Below are 24,531 nucleotides of genomic sequence, written 5' to 3'. Positions count from 1 at the left end.
AAATCAGGTCATAGATGCTATAAGAAAATAGCATTCAAGCAAATTAAGCATAACTCTTCTACACAGCTAAGAGCTGAATTTAGCAGTTACAGGGACTAGGTTACAAGCTTAGATTTATTAACAATTGCCATATTAGCATGCAACTAGATAGACTAGGATACATTATTCATAGTTAAATTTATTTTCCTTAAATCACTCAATAATAATTAAATACAACTCCTCTGCAGTGAGGAAATAAAAGTTGTCTACAAAGAACAAGCATATAAATTAATAAAATAGCATGTTTCTTCTTCCTAATAAATCCTTCTCATAACTCCTCCCTCCAATCACTCCCATTTCCATCATCCATTTCCCCCATTGTTCTCCCTCATCCTCCCTCTCTGAATTCATTTTTTATCATCCCTCTTTCATTTGTTGCTCTTTTTTCTTGTTCTTCTTCCTCCTCCAATCTCCTTTTCCCCATATCTTGTTCTGCATTCACTAGCAACAAAACGTTATTTGCAATGAAATAAAGGAGCAGTTTCTTCCCACTCATAAGAAGCTCTATTTAATTTGTTCCTCTAATACTTAATTGTCTTAAAGCCCCCTCCTGAGAGGTGCTGTATACTCTTAAAGCTGATTGGGATTTAAGTGCACACATCGCCCCCAGCAGAAAAATATAAGTATCTCCTTTCCTACTGTGTTTGTTTTCTAGTGCTCAGGCCTGCAGTGCTATTGATATTACCATGCTATCTTCCATCTGCTGTTACTCACCTGGCCCTCTTCTATTTCACCCCACAACAATTTGCATTTGCCAATTAGAGCAGAAACAGTACAAGAAGCCTTCTGGAATGTGAGGAAGGTCTGAGTATCTGGCAGATTGGTAAGCAGGAGGAAATAATTAGGCTCTGCTCAGGAGCTCCTGAGCCTCATTAGAAAATTAAGACTCAGATATTACAGGGGATGGGAATCAGTTCTCATTCAAAATAGGAGGGAAACCATCTTCATGTGGAAGGGCTATGGCAATAACAAAAGGGTTAAACAATGATATTGATCAGAAGGGCAAGTGCAATAGCAAACAAAAAGACATATTTGGGCTAGGGTAGGGCAATTCTAAGAGTAGGTGGTTTTTAAAGACAATTATAATGGAGAACTAATGAGTTAGGGAATAGTTATTCCTAGTACTGACTTATTCTGAGGTATATTAATAGGAATGTCATATGTAAGACACACAAAGTAATTGTCACCCTCTACTTGGCACTGATGAGGCCTTACCTGGAGTACTGTATTCAACTCTGGGTGCCACATTGTAGAAAAGATGTGGGTAAATTGGAAAGAGAGTGGAGAAGAGCAACAAAAGATTTAGAAAACCTGACCTATGAGGGAAGATTTAAGAAACTGGGCATATTTAATCCTGAAAAAAAGATGACTGGGGGTGATGGGACGTGATAATAGTCTTCACCTATAAAAAGGAGAGTGATCAATTCTTTACTGTGTCCACTGAAGATAGAACAAGAGCAATGGGCTCAATCCCCAGCAAGGGAGATTTAGGTTAGATATGAGGAAAAACTTTCTACCTATAAGGATAGTTAAACTCTAGAAGAGGCTTCTAAGGGAGGTTGTGGAATCCCCATCAATTGGGGTTTTTAAGAACAGGCTAGACAAACACTTGTCAGGGATGGTCTAGGTATATTTGGTCCCGCCTCAACGCAGGGCCTTCCCAGCCCTACACTTCTGCGATAAGCACTTTTAGAGCAGGATAGTTTTTGCCTTTTAAGTCTCAAATATTAATGAGACTATTGGAATATGAGTCTTCTTACAACTTGCTGCCACGGGCAGGTGAAACAGCTTTATTTTGCTTTCTGATGGCCTCACTATTTCTTTAGAGTTTGTTTCTAAAACACACTACTTTCCTCCCAAAAGTTTTGTCATAGAACATGCTCCCCTGGATACTTCTTAAGCTATCCAGTAGATGGGGTAGATTTTCTAGCATGTAACTAAGAGACCATGAAATGGAACAGTATAGAAACACATAATTTTAAAGACTCACCACCAATTTTCCCCCAGTGATTCACCTGCTGCTGAAGATTCAGCAACCTTTGGGTAACAGGAACCACATTCTCCTTTTGTATACTGGACTTTTGAGAAGAAAAATAAGAAACAAAACATGCAAGGCCAGTTTCAATCATGGCAACAAACAAACATCCAAGCCAGTTTACAGCCCAAGCATTTTTCAGCTAGCACCTGCAACCAAGAATCTTTCTCTAGGCTTCTCCTAGGGCCAAACTTACAGGTTGCTGCTTTGCTTTCTTACTGCCTCTGTGTCTCTGCCAGTTCCTTGTTCGCTCTCCCAGCTATACTTTTTCCCACACTTATCCCTACTTGGTCAGAACAATACGTAGTAGAAACTTTTGCCCATATGGTCCTACTTTCTAGGCAGACTCCATTTTGCATTTTATGTGGGCCCTTTAACTGTTCCTTATAGCAATGTTAACCGAAGGGGACATTCACACATTGATTTTACCAAGATTTTAATTCAGCCCATAACAAGGTTTATCCCATTTTACAACTGTACTAGTATTGCTAATCCTAAACATTCATAATCCTGAGTCAGGACCCAAAAATCATGAAATTGATTTATAAATCATGATTTTAAAAATATATATTAGGTTATTCACTTTCTAGTTTTTAAATCTTTAGAAGTAATGTTTCCAAGCTTTCCTCCCTAACCATGTGAGTTAGAAACTTTTCTTTTATAATGATAGCTAAGAGCCTTACATAATCACATGATTCCAGGAGCTGGGGCTTCAAGAAAACAACCAAAATTGCAGGAGTGGACAATACTCTATAAATACACAGTAAGAGGTATGCTCGATCCTGAATTGTTTACAAACCAATCAGACACACAAGAGGTTGGAGGGGGGCAGAGATGAGGACACAGGCATGGAAAGGTAAAGTGACTTGTCAAATGTCACAAAGTCCTGTCTGCCAGACCCTTGCCATGACACTGGGTATAGAGGAGGTAGGAGCACTGGAACTGGATTTGCATTGATCCTTGTGATCTCCCTGACACAACGGGACCAGCGCGGGAAACTATTACCCAATACCCAGCCCTCTTCCCAGCCTCCAGGCCATTGCCGGGCTATGCACATTGCCTGCTGGGAGTTGTAGTTTTATTCAATAGGCGCCGGAGTTCGGCTGGACTACAAATCCCAGTAGCCCTCGCAACAGAGAGCGGCTCAAACAGCGCTATTCCCCATCTCTTCGTCATCGTGATTGGCTCCGAGTTATGCCTCTGAAACGTGATTGGCTGAAAGGGTTTGTCTGTCACCAAGCGGGCACCGGACAGGTTGGGATTTTACAGTTAGACGAGGGTTGGGCGTAGCTGCTGTCATTGCGGGAGGGAGGGCGGGCAGTAGGTGTGGTCTGTCGCTGCTCTCCTGGCGGAGCCTGGGGCACAAGGGGGGCGGGGTCAGCGTAGTTCGCTTCGGCTGCTGCTGCTGCCGCCGAGGGGGCCCCGGCCTGAGCGCCCAGCGGTTCCCGGGACGGGACTGCGGCGGCCCTGCCCGGGGGTCGGGAGCCGCCCCCACCCTCGGGCTGAACCGCCTGAGCCGGGACGTGCCCTCTAGGGTGGTGGCAGCGCCCCCACGCCCCGCTTCTCCCTATGGGAAGCTCCCCGGCTCTGCAGCCGCGGGGGCCGAGCCCTGCGCGCTGATTGCTGCCGGGGACGCGGGGGCTGCCCAGGCTCCAGCGAGAGCAAAGCTCTGCAGCCCTCCTCACCTGCCGGCTCTCGCCCCGGCGCTGCCATGGTGAGGGGAGGCCGGGGCCCCTTCGCCGAGAGCAGCATCTGCCCGGGGAGGCGAGACGCGTGGCGGCTCTAAGGGCGAGAGCTGACACAGCGGCTGACGCCCGCGGGCTGGTGGTGACATCCATGGGCTGGGCCCGCACTTTATTTTTCCTCGAGAACTGTTGTCGTTACTTCTACACAAGGCGAAGCTGGTGAAGGTTTGGGCGGCCTGGAGCCGTTCAGAGAGCGAGGGAGGATGGAGGAGAGAGAGGGAGAGGTGAGGTGGGATGGGCTGTGCAGCAGGGATGCCAGCACCAGAGACGCTGCCTTGGAAAACATCCGGCAAGCTGTTTTGCGGAGAACAGCACAAATTTCTCCTGTAAAGGAGGATCCTCCTCCAGAGTCATCGGAAGGACGCTTGACTTCTGCTACAGCTCTGGACAGATTGAATGAAATGCTGGCTCGCCTGCTCATGCTTTCCAAGAGATGCCCCTTTAGAGACGTGAGAGAGAAGAGTGAGTCTATCCTAAAAAACGTTCAGGTAAGAGTCAGTGCTCCTTTCAGCAAACACCCCTCCAACTTCTTATCTCTAAAGCATCTTAGAATTCCTCACATTTGTAACTGGCGTTATCATGATGCAGAAAATAACATAAGGGAGTAGTGCATCTTCACTTGTAAAAACAGGAAAGCTTTCGTGTTTGACTCTCTAGACTGTGTTGTTATGTTCAGGCTGTTAATAGAATGACTGTTAAATTCTTAATACTATTTTGCAGCTGATAATCTTAACTTGAGACATAACCAAAATACTGGCGAAGTTTAGTTGTATCAAATGAGTATGTAACACTGATAAAGAAGTAATCTCCCCATGTGAAAATGTAACGTTCTTAGTAGAAGTGCAAAAAGAAAAGGAGTACTTGTGGCACCTTAGAGACTAACCAATTTATTTGAGCATAAGCTTTCGTGAGCTACAGCTCACTTCATCGAAAGCTTATGCTCAAATAAATTGGTTTGTCTCTAAGGTGCCACAAGTACTCCTTTTCTTTTTGCAAATACAGACTAACACGGCTGTTAGGCTGAAACCTGTCATTAGTAGAAGTGCTGTCTCTTGGACATAATCATCTCCTTTTGCAAATGAATTCCTGTGCAAACTTTCACAATGAAAAGTGGGTTTATTCTTGGGACCCAAGTACCTCCAGGACTCAATATATGCCTGAATTGTTATTTTAATCTATTTGTCAGATGTTACCAGGGCTGTGATTATGCCAGTCTTATTAATACAAAATCAAGAATGATTCACATGTTTGCCAACTAAAAATAAACAAGATTAGTATGGGAAAACCTCAGATTTAAGATTGTTAGAATATATCAAGATCTTTTAAAAACATGCTTTCTCCTCTGAAGCTTATTCTCTAACTGTAATCTTGATTAGTAAGGTCAGTCTGTTAGAAGTGAAAATACAAATCCCAAACCCAATAGAAATAATCTTAATTGTTGGTGGCAGATAAATTCACAAAGACTCAAGGGTTTGATCCTGGGAAGAACTAAACTAAACCTCTATCATGAAAGTTAAGGTCTTGCAGTATCCAGTGGGATTGAGCTCTAAAACTGATATGTTAAGAATAGAAACTTTCAGAGTTCTTGTTTTGACTCTTCTGAAATCTTCACAAATGGCTAGTAAATATTGTTGTTATCCTTCCACCAAAGGATATCGCAGCACTTTAGAAACACTACCTTTATGCGATAGTTATTCCCTTTTTACAGATGAAGAAATTGAGGCACACATATATAGGTGGCATGAACTAGGCCACAAAGGAAATCTGTGGCAGAGCTGGACCTAGAACCTAGATCTCCTGGCTCTCAGTGTTGTGATTTTTCTCCTTTCTCTCATTGCATTCATAGACTTTTATTAATTTAGTTGCAAAATAAAATACAATTTCAAAAACCATTTTTCTATGTTATCTTCAGCTCGTTCTTGTTTTCTTTTTTGTTACAGTTTGAACTAAGTACAAAGGGAATCTTGGTTTACATTTTTCAAGGGTGTGTAATTATCTGACCAGGTGATCTTTTGCATACAGACTAACTCATGCTGATATGGATATCAAAGCAACATTTTGGCAATCAAAATTCAAAATGATAAATCCAAGATGGTGCATGAGGAATCACTTTCAGATATCCTCATATTAACACTTATTTTTTTAATGATAAACTAACTGAGATCCAAAGATGAAAGATTGAAATATTGTTAAATATTTTTCCCCAGTAAAGAAATTCAGATCAGGAATAAGGCCCAACCTTTTAACACTGAGGGTAATTAACCATTGAAAGAAGCCAGACTAACTGCCTTTCTGGAAGATCTGTTCTACTGAAACCCAAATTATTGGGCACAATGCAGGGATGACTGGGTGAAGTTCTATGACCTGAGGTATACAGGAGGTTAGACTAGGTGATCTAATGGTCCTTTCTGGCCTTAAAAGTTATGGAACTATGAAAGTTTCTGACGTGTTTGAAAATTGAAAACTTGTTTGGGGATTTTGCTGTGGGCCTTTAAAAAGCCAAGAAACTATCTGGCAGAATGTTATCAGTTCGCTAACAGTTTGGACGTAATAGATCCATATCCAGAAGTCACATGACCATATATAAGCTATTGTGATTAAAAAAAATAGGTAATGGATGATAAATGTAAGGGCTACAAGATAGCAGACTGCTTGCTCCTAAAGAGAGAGGCTACAATAAAGATCTCATAGCAAACTTAGGAGAAAGTGAAATACCCACTTCTTTGTTCTCATTTATTCTACAAGTGTTTTTCTTTTCAGTGTTTTGGTAATTACCTTTGAAGCCTGGTGTTCTGATTTGTTTTTTATGCCTATAAATCAATGCATAATTTTGTTAGATTTCAGCAAATGTTTGACCTTTTTGGTCTTTTTCTGCTTGATTATTACAGTCTCTAATCTTTGAAGCAGTAATTTGGGGAAGTGAGGTGGAAAATCTAAGTAGTTTGTCCGCCCCTTAAAGAAGCCGCTAATATTTTAGAGGGGAGTCTTGGGGAGATGCTCTTTATTTTCATCTAAAAATTGAATTTGGTGGCAGTACCTGTAGATTTTAATGAAACTTCAGAGCAAAGGCCACTAAATGGCCTTTGTTGGCCAATAGTGATGTGTGGGAGGCCACAACAGCCTCCCTGAATGAACCATAATGAGTTTCACATCAAAATTGTATAATACTCATAGGAAAACATTGCCCTCATAGCTGTTATGGAACAGTATTGCTGGGAGATCAGGACTGGATTATTTCTTCCATTTTGTAGACTGGTTTGCTGGCTGTGAAACTAAGGAAAACATTATATACCCATCATCAAACACCATTTTGGCCCAAGTCCCCATTCGGCTGCATTCTGCAATGAAGATAAAAAGAGATGCTTTATGAAACATTCAGTTTACGTATGAAACATGCTATTTTTAGATTAACAAAGGGGTAAATAGCTCAGTGACATTAAAAATGGTTTGACATTTTATAGGAATAGCATCTGCACTTTAGCTAGTATAGAATTAAAAGGTCTATTAATCATAGTTTAGGACATGAAATGATACCTCTGTTCTTAATTTCCCTATTAAACTCCAGTGATATAGTACTGCACAATATGGAAATCATTCTTTATAAAGAATTGCTTTCAAATACAAATGAATTCAGAGTTATTTAAAACTTTTCTCTTTTGCTTCATTAATGTTCTCGTCTGTGACAAAGTGTTAAAGAAGTTACTATGTTTAATTTAAATTCCTACTAATTGGTTTTACATGTTAATTTGCAGCATCTTAATTTTTATCTTGTATGTTGCAGAAGACCTGTTGTAATGTGAGAACGTACTTTATCAGACAGTTCGGCCTATTTTGCTTAGTTCAACAATCTGAAAACTCAGTAGAAGAAAGAAGCCCTTTTTTTGACACACAAACTTTTATTGCAAACAAACTTAATTCAAGTGCTTGTTCTTGCTGAGAATTGACATGTCACCTGGAAAATACTAGCAAACTGAATCACTTTTCTTTCTGCTTTGAAACTGACTAGTCAGAAGCCAGATATAGTGTAGAAAGTAACAGAAAGGAAATGATTTCAACCCAGCTGGAATACTCTTAATAAAACATTGCTGTTTAAATAAAAATATTAGAGGAACAAAATGATCTTGAATTACGTTTGCATCTGAATGTTTTACATGCTTTCATTACAAGAAACACCCAAGATTAATATATCTGAAAGAAACTTAGTTTTTTCGGTGTTACTTTGTGCATTTGTAGATCTTTGCATATAGTCAATTGCACTGTATTGTTTGTGATTATTTGTACTGCTCTATGAACTGTTTTGGAGGGAGCTCACATGCATGGTTTCACCTAGTATTTACAAGTAATTTAGCAACAGACCTGATGTTTTTTGAGTTTGGGGCCAGGAGGATATCCTTTCTTTCTGGACCCCTGCATAGGAGATCTAGGCAAGCCTTTGCTTCTGTTCTCAGCCCACTGAGTGGGGCGGCCTAGTGGAGTGGGAAGATGAGGAAGACTTCTGTATAGTTCATGATAACAGGAAACTGATAACGGGGGTGGATGGGTGCTGAAGAGACACCTCATGGTTTCCCCAGGCCCCTGCATGGAGCCAGAAAATGGGGAGGAGTATGTTCAATAGAGTCCTTTCTCTCCCCAACCCCTGCATGGGAAGCTCCCTTACTCCCGGACCCATGAATGGGTCTGGGAGTATCTGGCTGCAGCTAGAGTAGATGCCCAGCCCTTTCCCTCCTCCACAGCACCTGGGATAGATAGCTTGCAGAAGCAAGCCCCCCAGTTTGGCTCAACAGACTTGGGTGGTGGGCCTGGTGATAGTGCTCTAAAAATAAATGTGTAGACAGTGCTTTGAAGTTGCAGCTTCGGCTCTGAAACCTATCCCCCCTCAGTAGGTTTCAGAGGCTGAGCTTCGAGCCTGAGCCACAACTTCAAAGTGCTTTTTTTCACACTGAGTTTTAGAGTGCTAGCCCAGAGTGTCTCGACCTTGGCTGGGAGGCTTGTTTCCTTGGGCTGTGTTGACTTAAGGTATGTCTGTGGTTCTCATCCAGGGGTACCTGTACTCCTGGGTATACGCAGAGGTCTTCCAAGGGTACATCAACTCATTGAAATATTTGTCTTATTTTATGACACGCTACATAAAAAGCACTAGCGAAGTCAGTACAAACTAAAATTTTGTACAGTGACTTCTTTATACTGGCAAAGAGTCCTGTGGCACCCTATAGACTAACAGACATATTGGAGCATAAGCTTTCGTGGGTGAATACCCGCTTTGTCAGATGCATGTAGTAGAAAGTTTCAGAGGCAGGTATAAATATACAAGCAAGAATCAGGCTAGGGATAACGAGGTTAGTTCAGTCAGGGAGGATGAGGCCCTCTTTTAGCAGTTGAGGTGTGAACACCAAGGGAGGAGAAACTGCTTTTTTAGTTGGCTAACGATTCACAGTCTTTGTTTAATCCTGAGCTGATGGTGTCAAACTTGCAAATGAACTGAAGCTCAGTGGTTTCTCTTTGAAGTCTGGTCCTGAAGTTTTTTTGCTGCAGGATGGCTACCTTTACATCTGCTATTGTATGTCCAGGGAGGCTGAAGTGTTCTCCTACAGGTTTTTGTATATTGCCATTCCTAATACCTGATTTGTGTCCATTTATCCTTTTCCGTAGGGACTGTCCAGTTTGGCCAATGTACATAGCAGAGGGGCATTGCTGGCATACATTACATTGGTGGATGTGCAGGTGAATGAACCGGTGACGGTGTGGCTGATCTGGTTAGGTCCCGTGATGGTGTAGTTGGTATAGATATGTGGGCAGAGTTGGCATTAAGGTTTGTTGCATGGATTGGTTCCTAAGTTAGAGTTATTATGGTGCGGTGTGTAGTTGCTGGTGAGAATATGCTTCAGATTGGTGGGTTGTCTGTGGGCAAGGACTGGCCTGCCTCCCAAGGCCTGTGAAAGTGAGGGATCGTTATCCAGGATGGGTTGTAGATCACTGATGGTGCATTGGAGTGGTTTGAGCTGAGGACTGTATGTGATGGCCAGTGGAGTTCTGTTGGTTTCTTTCTTGGGCTTGTCTCGCAGCAGGAGGCTTCTGGGTACAAGTCTAGCTCTGTTGATCTGTTTCCTTATTTCCTCGTGTGGGTATCATAGTTTTGAGAATGCTTGGTGAAGAACTTGTAGGTGTTGGCCTCTTTCTGAGGGATTGGAGCAAATGCGGTTGTACCTCGGCGCTTGGCTGTAGACAATGGATCGTGTGGTGTGTCCGGGGTTGAATCTGGAGGAATGAAGGTAGGCATAGCAGTCGGTGGGTTTTCGGTATAGGGTGGTGTTAAAGTGACTGTCACTTATTTGCACCGTGGTGTCTAGGAAATGGACCTCCCGTGTAGATTGGTCCAGGCTGAGGTTGATGGTGGGGTTGAAGCTACTGAAATTGTGGTGGACTTCTTCCAGGGTTTCCTTCCCGTGGGTCTAGACGATGAAGATGTCATCAATGTATTGTAGGTAGAGAAGGGGCATGAATGGACAAGAGCTGAGGAAGCATTGTTCCAGGTCAGCCATAAAAATGTTGTGGGGCTGTCAAGGTTCCTTCCCCACTCTGAACTCTAGGGTACAGATGTGGGGACCTGCATGAAAGACCCCCCCTAAGCTGCTTCTTACCAGCTTAGGTTAAAAACTTCCTCAAGGTATAAACTTTGCCTTGTCCTTGAACCCAATGCTGCTACCATCAAGTGTGCTAAATAAAGAACAGGGAAAGAGCCCACTTGGAGACATCCTCCCCCCCTTAAAATATCCCCCCAAACCCTACACCCCCTTTCCTGGGGAAGGCTTGATAAAAATCCTCGCCAATTTGCATAGGTGAACACAGACCCAAACCCTTGGATCTTAAGAACAATGAAAAGCAATCAGGTTCTTAAAAGAAGAATTTTAATTAAAGAAAAAGTAAAAGGATCACCTCTGTAAAATTAGGATGGTAAATACCTTACAGGGTAATCAGATTCAAAACATAGAGAATCCCTCTAGGCAAAACCTTAAGTTATAAAAAGACACACAAACAGGAATCTACATTCCATTCAGCTTATTTACCAGTCATTTAAACAAAAGGAAATCTAACGCATTTCTACTAGATTACTTACTAACTTAACAGAAGTTCTGAAGAGCATTCCTGAGCTGGTCCCGGCAAAAGCATCAGACAGCCCCTTGGTTCCCCCCACCTCCAGCTTTGAAAGTAACTTGTCTCCTCATTGGTCATTTTGGTCAGGTGCCAGCGAGGTTATCCTAACTTCTTAACCCTTTACAGGTGAAAGAGTTTTGCCTCTGGCCAGGAGGGATTTTATGGTTCTGTATACAGAAAGGTGGTTACCCTTCCCTTTATATTTATGACGGGCCATGCGGGTGCCCATAGCAGTGCCATTGGTCTGGAGGTATATATTGTCACCAAATTTTGAAATAATTGTGTGTGAGGATAAAGTCACAGAGCTCAGTAACCAGTTGTGCGGTGGCATCATCAGGGATACTGTTCCTGACCGTTTGTATTCTATCTGTGTGTGGGATGTTTGTGTAGAGAGTCTCTACATCCATGGTGGCTAGGATGGTGTTTTCTGGAAGATCACCAATGCATTGTAGTTTTCTCAGGAAATCAGTGGTGTCATGGAGATAGCTGGGGGTGCTGGTGGTGTAGGATCTGAGTAGACTGTCCACATATCCGGACAGTCCTTCAGTGAGAGTGCCAATGCCTGAGATGATGGGGTGTCCAGGATTTTTGGGTTTGTGGATCTTGGGTAGTAGATAGAATAACCCCGGTCGGGGCTCTAAGTGGTAGATGAAAGATAAGTGTTGTTGCTGGACAACAGGATTTTCCTTGAGTATTTCAGTATATTATTTGGGTAGTTTAAAGTGACCCTACTACTGCATGATATTTAATGCTTAATTTGTAATGAAAGAGGTGCCTGGGCTCAAGCAATTTTTTTACTTTCATTATTAGTGTGGCAAGCCCAGAGGTGCTGGGGCTATGTACTGCCAAGCCAAGAAGTGCCGGGGCTCAGCCATGGCACAAATTAAGCACTGATTGTACTGTAAAATATTTTCATGTTTCCATACGATGCTTGCAGTCATTCAGTAATAGTGGAAGCTTCCCTCAGATTAAATTCATAATCTATTCAGGAATGATTCGTTTACATATCCTCTTTTTCTAGGATAAAAAACAAACCCACCTGGTAAATGCTAATCTCTTTACAGATCAAACATGTAAAAATCCAGCACAACTTCTGTTCACTTAGTACTTCACTGTTTAGTAAATGAACATATGTATTTTGATTTTTTTTCTGCATTCTCTTCTGCCAAACCACTTTGAATGTATTTTCTGTTTCTTCCCAATCATTCAAAGTGGCCAGGGAGGGGAATTAGTTGTCTGCTATTGGAGCCTCTCCTAAAAAGTCCAGTTGCCATTCCATCCATATGCTAATGCTGAAAATACTTGCAGCAATATTTGCTTTGTTGGGTGCTCTTCATGCTTATCAGTACTGAAAGGAGTACTGAAGACAAGATATGACTTGCCTAAACGAGATCTCCTGTTTCTGAGGCTGGCAGAGACTACAAGTATTATCTGGTAGTGATCTTAATCTTCCTGGTGGAGAGAAGCTTCTAAATCTCTTTACCAACATCAGTCTGCTTCGTGAGATAGGTAAAGTTTCTCATTTACTAGATGAAGCAAATTAATTAGCATCAAGGGGGTCATAAAGGTCTCTTGTATTATGCTTGTGTATGGAGTGTTTGCTTGCATAAGAGAAGTATGTCAGGCATGTGTCTTATTTTGGAGAGTTTTCCTTAGGACTTGTCTACACAGGGAGATTTTTGTGAAGTGTCTTGGGTTTGTTTTTTAATAAAAAATTACCACTGTGTACACAATACCATCCCATCCTGTAAATTATATTGCCAGTTATTGCAAATTGTATAATCTACTTTGGAAGTGGATTAAGTTAATTGTGGAATGAATTAGTGCAGAGTAAAGTTTTGTGGCTGCATTTTATTTCACCATGACTTGATATTCTTCGAGTGATTGCTCATGTCTATTCCACAATAGGTATGCATGCTCGCCACGTGCACCGGTGCCGGAAGTTTTTTCCCCTAGCAGTACCCATGGGGGGGAGTGCCCCAGCGACTCCTGGAGTGCCACCTCCCTGGTGGGGTATAAGGGGAGCTGCATGCTCCCCCCCACCCTCAGTTCCTTCTTGCTGCCAGTGAAGGTATGTTGGAACTACTCTGCTTCAGCTTTGCTGTAGCTTGTCCCCAGAACTGCTTGTTCGTTCAATGTTTGGTACCTGTAGTTAGTTAGCTGTTTAGTTAGTTCAGTTAGTTAGAGCGCCTGGGCCGGGGCATGCCCTGCGCCCCAGGTTTTAAGTTGCGCAACGCTTGTGGGCGATCTCTGCAAGGAGTGACCTGCATGGAGACTGTCTGTGCTGTTTGGGAGAAGCCCATACCAGTGATCGTTGCAAGATTTGCAAGTCATTTAAGCCTCGGACCAAGAGAGAAAGGGACATTAGTCTCCGGGCCATTCTGATGGAGTTGGCGCTGATCCCGACTCCAGTGCGCCACTCCGAGTTGGCACTGCCATGTCGGTGCATGCCGACCCTCCGGCGCCATCAACCGGTCAGCACCGCTCCCCGTTCACGGGGCACACCAAGAAGGCTAGAAAGACACCTTCTTCACAGCGGCACTGAAGTAAATCCGGGACAGAGGCTAGACCCATGTGGGGCAGTCCTCGATCCCCACGGGCCTCTGGGCCTCCGACTCAAGTCGAGCAGAGTAGCCCGACTCATTCGGCGCAGGCCTCCCCGGATGTCTGGGTGCTCTCCACACTGGAGGCCCTGCAGGTGGCCCAGGATGTTATGTCCATGCTGGTACCAGGAGCACCGCTAATGTCGGCTCCTTGCTCCAGAGGCAAGCCGCTGCTGGGATCACCACAGTCGCCCCCGGCTCGGTACCGGTCTCGGTCAAGGGAAAGTTCCCGACAGCGTTTGCCGCCCCGTGACCGTTCAGGGCAAAGTCCACATGGATCGCCCTCGACTCTCACCAGACTGTCTGGTTGGGTTCTATCTGACCAAGACTCTCAGCAGCGCTCCACCTTGAGGAGTGAATATCGACAGGACTGAGGCAGATTTTGCCAAATCTGGGATTATCGCAGCCGGTCATGACATGGATGTTGACACCGTTCCTGCTCGGAATCCCGCTCCATGACCCCACCAAGACATCGCCTCTGCAGCCCCGGGCATCCATCACTGTAGTCTCGCCATAATGGGTCCGCCCGTTGGAGCCAATTGCAGAGCAGCTGTTACCAATGGTACCAGACCTCCATGTCGGGGTTGCGGTCCCGTAGTCGGCATCACTCCCAGCACCGCCGCTCCTCCCGGTCCGGGGATGGTGGCAGGTCGTACGTCAGCCCAGCCTCCAGTCGTAGCCATCCATCGATGGGCCAGGCCAAACAACTGGCTCCGCCAGTGTCACAGGAGGTGCAGTGGCACTGGGCACCGTGGCCAGCCCAATGATACCAGTGGGCGTTGTGGCTCCCGACGAAGCCCCTGGTGGGGGCTCGCTCGGTGGCTGGAGCCTCGGAAGGACCTTTCCAGACCTCTGAGGAAGGAGTCGGTGGGACGTACATCCTTGGCACCATGCCTGGAGACCGACCAGGTGGTGCACCCTCCAGTGCCAGCAGACACCCAGAGTACTGCACCGGACTCCTTGCCCTCCCTAGATGAGGTGATAACAGCCCCACCCCCCTCCATCCTGTGGGAGGACGGGTACTTCCACATTCATATATTTGAGGGGCACAGATGCTTCCTTTGTTTTGTGGTGGTGCAGAATCACTACCAATGTATGGTCCTCCCGTTTGGCCTGTCCACTGCCCCCAGGGTATTTACAAAATGTATGTCGGTGGTAGTGGCCTACCTCAGGTGCCAGGGGGTCCAGATCTTTCCCCGTTCAAACGATTGGCTGGTCAAGGGCAGCTCCCGGTTGCAGGTGAGGGATCACGTGATGCTCCTCCTGTCCACGTGCACCGCTTTGGGCCTGTTAGTAAACAACACCAAGTCCGTGTTAGTCTTGGTTCAATGCATAGAGTTTATCAGGGCGCTCCTGGATGCCTCGTCGGCCAGAGCCTCCCTCCCACTGGACAGGTTCAAGACCCTGAAGGGGCTCATCGACACGGTCACCAGGTTTCTGGTGGCAACAGCCCGAGCATGCCTCCAGTTCTTGGGACACACATCGGTGTGCACGTATGTGGTCCATCACGCCAGACTTGGGCTGAGACCCCTCCAGCTCTGATTGGCCTCAGAGTTCTCCCAGGTCAGGGACAGGTTGGACAAAGTCCTCACTGTACTTGACTCGGTGATCGCCTCCTTACGGTGGTGGTCTGCCCCAAGCAACATGCTCCAAGGAGTCCAGTTCAGGGACAGGGCCCCATCACTGGAACTGGTGTCCAAAGTTTCGGACCTGGGTTAGGGGGTTCAGACCCAAGGTCTGTGGTCGGCTCAGGATCTGACCCTACACAACGTCAAGGAACTGGCATGCATGGCCTTCCACTTGCACCTGGAGGACAGGGTGGTCAGGGTCCTCACAGACAACACAGCCTTGATCTTCTATATCAACAGGCAAGGCGGGGCCTGATCCTCTGCCGTGAAGCTCTCAGGCTGTGGGATTTCTATATAGCCCATAACATCTGCCTAAAGGCCTTCCATCTACCGGGTGCCCGGAACGCGTGGGCGGATCGCTTGAGCAGGGACTTCTCCTCTCAACACGAGTGGTCTCTCCACCCGGAAGTGGCTGACAGGCTTTTCTGAGCATGGGGGACTCCCCAGGTGGACCTGTTTGTGACTTGGCAGAATCGGCACTGTCCCTGGTTCTGCTCCGGGGGGGACTGAGACAGGGCGGTATCTCTGATGCCTGCCTCCTGTCCTGGTCAGGCCAGTTTCTCTGTGCTGTTCCCCCTGATCAGCAAGGTCCTGGAGAAAGTAAAGACTGACAAGGCTCGGGTCCTCCTGATTGCATGGCCCAGGCAACATTGGTACGGGACCCTCGCAGGCCTGGCGGTTGCTCCGCCGTGGCAGTTGCCATTCCTCCTGGACCTGCTCTCCCGGGACTGGGGCCGCCTCCTCCACCTCACAGCGTGGCTGCTCAATGGTTAAGTAGGGAGGAAAGGACGTGCTCAGAAGGGTTCAGTGCGTCCTCCTAGAAAGCAGGCAGCCCTCCACGTGCCACGCCTACTTGGGAAAGTGGTCCCGGTTCTCCAGATGGGCGGATGAGCAGGGCGTTTTTCCCCGGTGGCCGCCCTGATCCAGCTTATTTTGGACTACCTTCTCCACCTTTAGAGCCTGGGGCCTGGCGCCCTTGTCGGTCAAGGTGCACCTGGAGGCCATATCAGCCTTCCATCCACCGGTGCAGGGTCACACGGTATTCTCCCATGCTATGACTGGCCAGTTCCTCAAGGGGCTGGACCGTCTTTTTGTGTATGCTAGGCCCCCGGTCCCACAGTGGGACCTGAACCTGGTGTTGGCCCATCTGACGGAGGGCCCCCGTTTGAGCCACTAGCCGTGTGCTCCTCGTCCCACCTCTCGTGGAAGGTGGCCTTCCTGGTCATGATCACATCAGCCAGATGGGTCTCAGAGCTCAGGGCCCTGACCTCTGAGCCTCCATACATGGTTTTTCAAAAGGACAAGTTCCAGCGCCGCCCACACCCTGCATTCCTCCCAAAGGTGGTCTCCACCTATCACATGGGTCAGGACATTCTTCTTCTGGTCCTCTGCCCCAAGCCCCACACATCCAGTGAGGAGTGCCATCTTCACATGCTCGATGTGCGACGGGCTCTGGCTTTCTACCTCGAGCAGACCAAGCCATTCAGAAAGTCCTCACAACTGTTCCCTCTCTTGGCTGAGCGCATGAGAGGTCCGTCGATCTCCACTCAGCAGCTCTCCGACCGGATCACTTCGTGCATCCGTACCTGTTATGATCTGGCGGGTATCCCACCGCCACTGATTGTGAAAGCACACTCTACTCGAGTGAAAGCCTCATCGGCTGCCACCTTGGCCCATGTCCCCATCCAGGACATTTGTAAGGCTTGGTTTTCAGTTCACACGTTCACCTTGTACTATGCGATCATCTCCCAAACCAGGGATGATGCCAGGTTCAGCAGGGCTGTACTCCGTCCTGAGAATTTGAACTCCTACCCACCTCCCACAGATAGAGCTTGGAATCACCTATTGTGGAATACCCATGAGCAATCACTTGAAGAAAAGACGGTTACCTTTTCCGTAACTAGTGTTCTTTGAGATGTGTTGCTCCTGTCTATTCCACTTCCCGCCCTCCTTCCCCTCTGTCGGAGTTGTCTGGCAAGAAGGAACTGAGGGTAGGGGGAGCACGCAGCTCCCCTTATACCACACCATGGAGATGCCACTCCAGGGGTTGCTGGGGCACTCTCCTTCTCCCCGCCCCCCCACCCCCCGGGGTACTGCTAGGTGAAAAACTTCCGGCACCAGTGCACATGGTGAGCATGCATACCTATTGTGGAATGGCCATGGGCAACACATCTCGAACACCAGTTACAGAAAAGGTAACTGTCTCTTTTTTTTCCAACTACTGTCCCACGCAGCATCTTTTCATGCCCGGACTCTCTTGCCTCTTTCCTTGTGTGCTCTCTACTGTTCTGGGGTCACCTTGACAGGATGTCACCTCCCCTATTTAAATGCTTGTTTGCAGCCAAGATCATCTCCATATGTGATTGCAAACTCCTGGTGTTGCATATCACATCATGTAACACTGTTAGAGTAGCCATGCCATATGCAGATGTACTGGATTTTCTCAGCATTTGGGGAAAGAGATGGTCCAGCTTGTCTTAATCAATGACAGCCATCATAATAAGCATACATATGCCCTTACTGCTTAGCAAATGCCTGTGAATGGCCACCTCTGGAACAATGTCAATACTACACCAAAGCAAGGAGCTCTGTCAGGCTTACAAAAATAAAAGTCAATAACAGGATCTCTAGCAACACTCAAACTACCTGTCCCTACTTCAAGGAGTTGGAGAGCATATTTCCTGGGAGGTCATAATTGAAGCTGTTTCTTGTGGACAGCACTGAAGGTAGTGAGGCTGTGGACCCTAAGGTCATCCACAACGTTGAGAAAGAGGAGGAGAACTCCCCTGAAAGCCAGGATCTCTTCTTCCACACAGGAGCCTGAGGGAGACTGAGGCTATGTCTACACTATCGCGGTAAGTTGACCTATGCTCTGCAACTCCAGCTATGTACCTTCGACCCTGCGGTAACTCGACCTACACCGTGGTGGGTCAGTGGGAGAAACTCTCCCATCTACTTACCTTACTCTTTTCTCCTCGGGGGTAGAGTACAGGGGTCGACCAGAGAGCGATCTGCTGTCGATTTGGCAGGTCTTCACTAGACTTGCTAAATCGACCGCCAGTGGATCAATCTCAGAGTATCGAACCTGGCTGTAATGTAGATCCCTGAGAGGATCATGCGGTCCCCACAAGCCGGATGGCCACCTAGCCTGATAGTCCTATGGAGCAGAGCTCTGCAAGTAAGTATTAAGTACTGTATTAAATTGACACTTAATACTTAAATACTAAACAAATGTAGAGGTGGTCTGAATGAACTATCTTCTGGGTGACCAATGGTGCTGCCATCCAGGGCAGATATGTCCTAGGACCCTTTCCATCCTCTCACTCCTCCACATGTGCTCAAAATGATATCCATGCCAGGGAAGTTCAGAAATCTATCTCTGAGCCACCCTTATGTTAAATCTTATTTCAGGAAGCTGGTCTTGGCTCAGGACATTTCTAGGGGGCTACAAATGAAAACTACAGAATCTTAAATGTTAGGGCTGGAAAGGCCCTCCTCCAAAGCCAGCTCCTGCCCCTGTTAGTGTTGAGTACATCACTAAACGCTTTTGGTACCTTAGCACAGTGTTTCTCAACTTCTCGAGGTTCATGGACCCTTATTTGAAGTAGAATTTTCCTGACACTTTTATAGTAAACATAGGGCTAGGAGTAAAAAATGTGTCCATGACACCAATGCAAGCTTATATAATTTTGTTTCAACAGGTTGACAGAGAATACTTGACCTTGCAGGATAAGGATGTGCAAGGAGCAAGATTTTCTTTTTACTTGTGGTGCTGCTGGTATCACCCACACTGACTTATAACCTTTCGTGACTTTTATTTGGGGTCATGACCCACCACTTGAGAAACACTGCTCCAGCAGCAAAGAGTCCTGTGGCATCTTATAGACCAGGGGTCAGCAACCTTTCAGAAGTGGTGTGCCAAGTCTTCATTTATTCAGTTTAATTTAAGGTTTCGCATGCCAATACTACATTTTAACGTTTTTTAGAAGCTCTCTCTATAAGTCTATATATTATATAACTAAACTATTGTTGTATGTAAAGTTAAACATTTTGAAAACCTTGTTTAGAAGCTTCATTTAAAATTAAATTAAAATGCTGATCTTACGCCACCAGCCCGCTGCTAGCCTAGGGTTCCGTTCACCTAGGCCGGCAGCAGGTTGAGCTGGGCCTGCGGCTGGGACCCTGGCTGGCAAGGGGCTGGCAGCCAGAACCCCAGACCGGCTGCGGGCTGAGCAGGGCTGGTGGCCGGGACCCCAGACTGACAGTGGGCTGAGCGGCTCAGCCCGCTGCCGGTCTGGGGTTCCGGCTGCCAGCAGCGGGCTGAGCGGGGCTGGTCTGGGATCCCGGCCCTGCCCACACAGAGTGGGTACCTACCTTCTCCCTGGTTCTAGCCCATTCTCTCTCTCTCTGCACTGAGCTGAGGTTGGGAGTGCACTGAGCACAGGGCTGGGGGTGAAGGAGCAGGCTGGGAGTTGGGGTGTAGGGTCTGGCCAGGAGCTAGAATGAGGGAGAGCGCTCAGGGTTGAGGTTTGAGTGTGGAGTGCTTACCTGGGCAGCTCCCATTTGGTGTGAGGGTTGCAGGTGGGAATGTAGGGGTGGGGAGGGTGCAGGTGCTCCCTTTTGGTGCTCAGGGTGGGAATGTGAGGGGTGCAAGAGTCAGGACATGGGGTGTGAGGGGGCTGGATATGTGTATGGGGTGCAGGAGTCAGGGCATGGGGTGTGGGGGGGTGCAGGGGTCAGGGCAGGAGGCTGGGTGTGTGTGTGAGAGGGTTCAGGGGTCAGGGTAGAGTGTTTGGGGGTGTGGGCTGGAGTTGTGGGGGGTGGTCCCAGCCCCCTCCCCAGAGAGGCTCACGCAGCGGGCTGGAGGGGATATGCCCTGATTCCACCCCACAGCCCCGTCCCCGTCTCTTCTCCGCTTTCTCCCTGGAGCGGTGAGCACGCTGCGGCTCCGCTTCTCCCCCTCCCTCGCAAGGGCCATCAGCTGATCGGAGTCAGGGAGGGAGAGGAGGAGGCGCAGGAATGCAGCATGCTAGGGGAAGAGGCGGGGGAGGGGGGAGCTTGTCTGCTCTGCAGCAGCAGCCGGGACGGGGAGGGTGCAGAGAAGAGCGGGCCAGGCGGGCAGGTTAATGGCAGATTACTGCCTGCCGCGGTCCCAGTGTGGGTTCGGCAGCAGGCTGAGCGGGGCCGGTGGCTGGCACTTGGCAGGCAGCAGTGTGCCATTAAAAATCGGCTCGCATGCTGTCTTTGGCACGCATGCCATATGTTGCCAACCCCTGTTATAGACTAACAGACGTATTGGAGCATAAGCTTTTGTGGGTGAATACCACTGAATTGGGTATTCACCCATGAAAGCTTATGCTCCAATACGTCTGTTAGTCTATAAGGTGCTGTTGGATCATATTAAAGAAGTTCTGTATTAAAATCACAAATGAGTTTGATTCCCCATAGTTTAAATTCCAGGGTATTACTAATTAAGAGGTCTCTTGGTTTTTGGTACTGTTTCTCTCCCTCTGTGTGAAACTTGCAAGCCGCTAATGGCGTTAGTACATTCTAAGACAGAGTCTCAAAGCAATTCACAGAGAGAGAGACTCAAAGCAATACTCTGTAACAACAGAAACAGCACCCAGAGACTCCCCGCCCTTTTGTTGTATTAACAATTGTGATTAAAATAGAGCTAGAGGATGTATGTGGATGGATGCTTGGTGTGGATAATAACTGAATGATCAGGGAGGTGCCAGCCTAAGAATGCAGTGTCCATCGGCTGAAGAAGGCGTCAAGTGGAAATAACCAGAGGACCCCCGGAGGGCAGACTGGAATCCACCCAACAGCCTCAAGAATGGGAGAACCAAAGAACAAGATAACATCTAGCAGCACGGAGCCGTCAGGAATGTGCTATCTGCTGATTGATTCAGCAACAGCATGATGAAGCAATTCCCATAGACTGGCATAGGAAGAAATTCCTATAAAAATAGACTCTAAAAAGTGAGAACTTTGGGGGTCTGATTCTGCAAACCAACTTCCAGGAGCATCAGATGAGCATCTGACAAGGCCTTGCTCCCTCCTCATGTCCAGGCGACCTGGCCAGTGGCTTGGCATGAGCAACTCTAAGGCTGGTAACTATGATGATAACCTTGCAGAACCTGTGTGTGTGTGTGTGAATGAATGAATGTGTGAATAAATGAGATTGAATGGAATGTTATAGGTATAACTAACTGCTTACTAGGATTCTTTCTGTATTCACAATAAATGTGGTATTTTGCCTTTTCCCCTTTAATAAGATCCTGCTGGTTTTCAATTGATTGGTACAACATTTTGGTGGAGAATTGCGAAAGGGGGAATATTGGTAAAAAACCTCAGTTATTGTAAATATTGGTGTGCACACAGCCAGCTCTATTGAGCTAGGCATTTCTATTAGGTTAACCGGACCTGCTGGCCTCCGGGAAGGTAGCAGGGGACCTGCTGGCCTCCGGGAAGGTAGCAGGGGACCTGCTGGCCTCCGGGAAGGTAGCAGGGGACCTGCTGGCCTCCGGGAAGGTAGCAGGGGACCTGCTGGCCTCCGGGAAGGTAGCAGGGGACCTGCTGGCCTCCGGGAAGGTAGCAGGGGACCTGCTGGCCTCCGGGAAGGTAGCAGGGGACCTGCTGGCCTCCGGGAAGGTAGCAGGGGACCTGCTGGCCTCCGGGAAGGTAGCAGGGGACCTGCTGGCCTCCGGGAAGGTAGCAGGGGACCTGCTGGCCTCCGGGAAGGTAGCAGGGGACCTGCTGGCCTCCGGGAAGGTAGCAGGGGACCTGCTGGCCTCCGGGAAGGTAGCAGGGGACCTGCTGGCCTCCGGGAAGGTAGCAGGGGACCTGCTGGCCTCCGGGAAGGTAGCAGGGGACCTGCTGGCCTCCGGGAAGGTAGCAGGGGACCTGCTGGCCTCCGGGAAGGTAGCAGGGGACCTGCTGGCCTCCGGGAAGGTAGCAGGGGACCTGCTGGCCTCCGGGAAGGTAGCAGGGGACCTGCTGGCCTCCGGGAAGGTAGCAGGGGACCTGCTGGCCTCCGGGAAGGTAGCAGGGGACCTGCTGGCCTCCGGGAAGGTAGCAGGGGACCTGCTGGCCTCCGGGAAGGTAGCAGGGGACCTGCTGGCCTCCGGGAAGGTAGCAGGGGACCTGCTGGCCTCCGGGAAGGTAGCAGGGGACCTGCTGGCCTCCGGGAAGGTAGCAGGGGACCTGCTGGCCTCCGGGAAGGTAGCAGGGGACCTGCTGGCCTCCGGGAAGGTAGCAGGGGACCTGCTGGCCTCCGGGAAGGGGAAAAACGCATAGATTAAGCTATGATTTCAGAATCTAGGCTGTGTCACTTGCTAAGTAATACCAGGAGTGACAAAGAGATTGAAATATCCATGTTAAGATGCTAAAAGAAAATAGGGTAAGCCATTACCAGAGGGAGGAATGGAGTCAGAAGGAACTCCAACCTCATCTTTTGTTAAAGAAATTACACCTTTTAAACATCCTTCAAAAATTTGGGCACAGTCCTTGGACTAAACAAGCCCTAGCTGATGTCTGCACTATTTCGGACCTGGAGGATAGATTGGCTCAGTATATCCTCATATACAAACCTTCTAGTGCTGCCAAAAGAGATGCAGCAGCAGTGTGGTGGTTGTGGGAGGCATGTAAGGATTCTTCCCTCTGCTTGTCTTTACATAAAGAGGAAAAGGCACAAATTGGGGAAAAAAAACAAAAAAACAAAAAAAACCAGAGCAGTGTGGAAGGGATGTTAAGGAAAAGAAAATGTGTATGTATCTATCTGTGTGTGTGTAAATATGTAAAGTTCTAAGGACCAATTGGTTTTGTTTTTGTTTTAAATAATGCCACTAAAAATCCATTTGACTCTTTAATTCAAAGTTGCAAAACTGACATACCTTTTTGCTAGGCATAGGTAATTAGTGTTGTTTGGCTTTGGGATTTGGCATTTAACCCTTAAAAGGTAATTCAATGCTTTACAAAATTTAAAATGTTTTTAAGTTGTGGCTGCAGCAGGGCAGTCAAAATCAGAAAAAAAAAATTCTGGTTTTTTTTTTTGTTTGTTTGGTTTTCGTTTGGTTTTGTAACAAAACAGCAGATGAGAGCTGTAGAAAAAAAAATTAAAAAAGACAGTGCCCCTCTGAAGCAACAGCAGGGGTGAGGTGCACAAAACAAAAAGAAGCAATGTTAGAAACACTGAGTCTTAAAATGGCTCTGAGTAATCAGACTGTCACTTTGATAAAGGTACATGAAAACTCTGTAAGCAAAAAAAAAAAAAAAAAAATAGTGACACCTTATGTAAAAATTGATATGAATAATGTTATAGAAGTTAAACTATGGAAGGAATGTGCATTTGCCCCAGAACATGTGCAGGGTATATTGTAGAAGGGGCAAAAGAAATGCAAACATACCATGCTACTTAATTAAAATGCTATTAGGGAGCCATAATAGGTTGGGTTTTCTTTTTCAGATTGCTGTGTGTTTTGGAAGCAGAAGTTAAAAGTAATCAAAACTCTGGTGAAAGTTGATTGTGTCCCTTTTAAGATAGTCTCTGAGCTGCTGATGGCTTTAAATCCAAAAGCAGGAAGTGTCTGTGAAAATGCAAATTACCTAAATGATAAAGGAAGGAAAGAACTAGTAGCACAAAGGAGCTGCAGATAAAGGGCACACCTGGTCAGCAAACAAATTGTCTAAATAAAAGGCATGGGATAACAAGATAATTTAAATAAATTTTAATGATAATAAGTACCCCTGTAGCAGTGTATAGTGTGTATGATTTTTGGAAAAATCTTTTAAGGTCATATGGTAATGATGCTTCTCAGCTATTACCTGTAAATAAACTTAAAGCTTAACACAGCAGGAAAAACATTATAAACTTGGTCTGCTGTATAAGAAGGAAAACTGAGGTACCCCACCTCAGGGATTTAATGACTAAACAGTGGGATAATTTCCCCATAACCCTTAAAAGATAAAAGCCATTGAAACCTGGCCTGCCTATAGAACAAAAACAGGAAAATGTGGGGGCAATTCCTCTGTTTTGCCTGCAATCAGCAAGGGTATTTGTAAAAGAAATATTTTAAGCAATAATCTGCCACCCCAAAAGGGGCAGAATCATGTTCTTTTTGTCTTTCAGAAAATCAGGAAAAGCTGATGCCAGCTGAAGAGCAACCCAATACCATGAATCTACTGTCACAATAGAAATTGTGTTTTGTGTTCTATGTTTTGTCTTGTCTTGTTGCTAGCACTGTTGTGTGTTTAGTATTTTTTTTTTTAAAGACCTGCAGGTAATTAAAAATAAATTAAGCTCTCTGTCCCAGCTGCAGGACAGCCTG

General features: G+C 46.7%; 1 protein-coding gene across 8 annotated transcripts in view; it reads left to right on the top strand.

Moving 5' to 3' along the window:
- The first annotated feature begins 3,406 nt into the window (after nt 1-3,406).
- The window catches only part of SESN1 (sestrin 1), a 146,809-nt gene continuing 125,684 nt past the window's right edge, over nt 3,407-24,531 (top strand). For 3 of the 8 annotated variants that reach the window (XM_043542757.1, XM_037894597.2, XM_037894595.2), the window contains exon 1: nt 3,464-4,307. In XM_043542757.1, coding sequence (XP_043398692.1) covers nt 4,023-4,307 — 285 coding nt within the window. In that variant the 5' untranslated portion in view covers nt 3,464-4,022. Of the gene's footprint in view, nt 4,308-24,531 lie in introns of all 8 variants that reach the window. The other 5 variants (XM_043542756.1, XM_037894592.2, XM_037894593.2 and 2 more) reach the window with 4 other exon arrangements.

This window comes from Chelonia mydas, chromosome 3 (genome assembly GCF_015237465.2).
Source record: "Chelonia mydas isolate rCheMyd1 chromosome 3, rCheMyd1.pri.v2, whole genome shotgun sequence".
Taxonomy (NCBI): domain Eukaryota; kingdom Metazoa; phylum Chordata; order Testudines; family Cheloniidae; genus Chelonia; species Chelonia mydas.
Note: the sequence above shows the minus strand (reverse complement) of the source record. Positions and strands in the feature narration are given on the sequence as shown.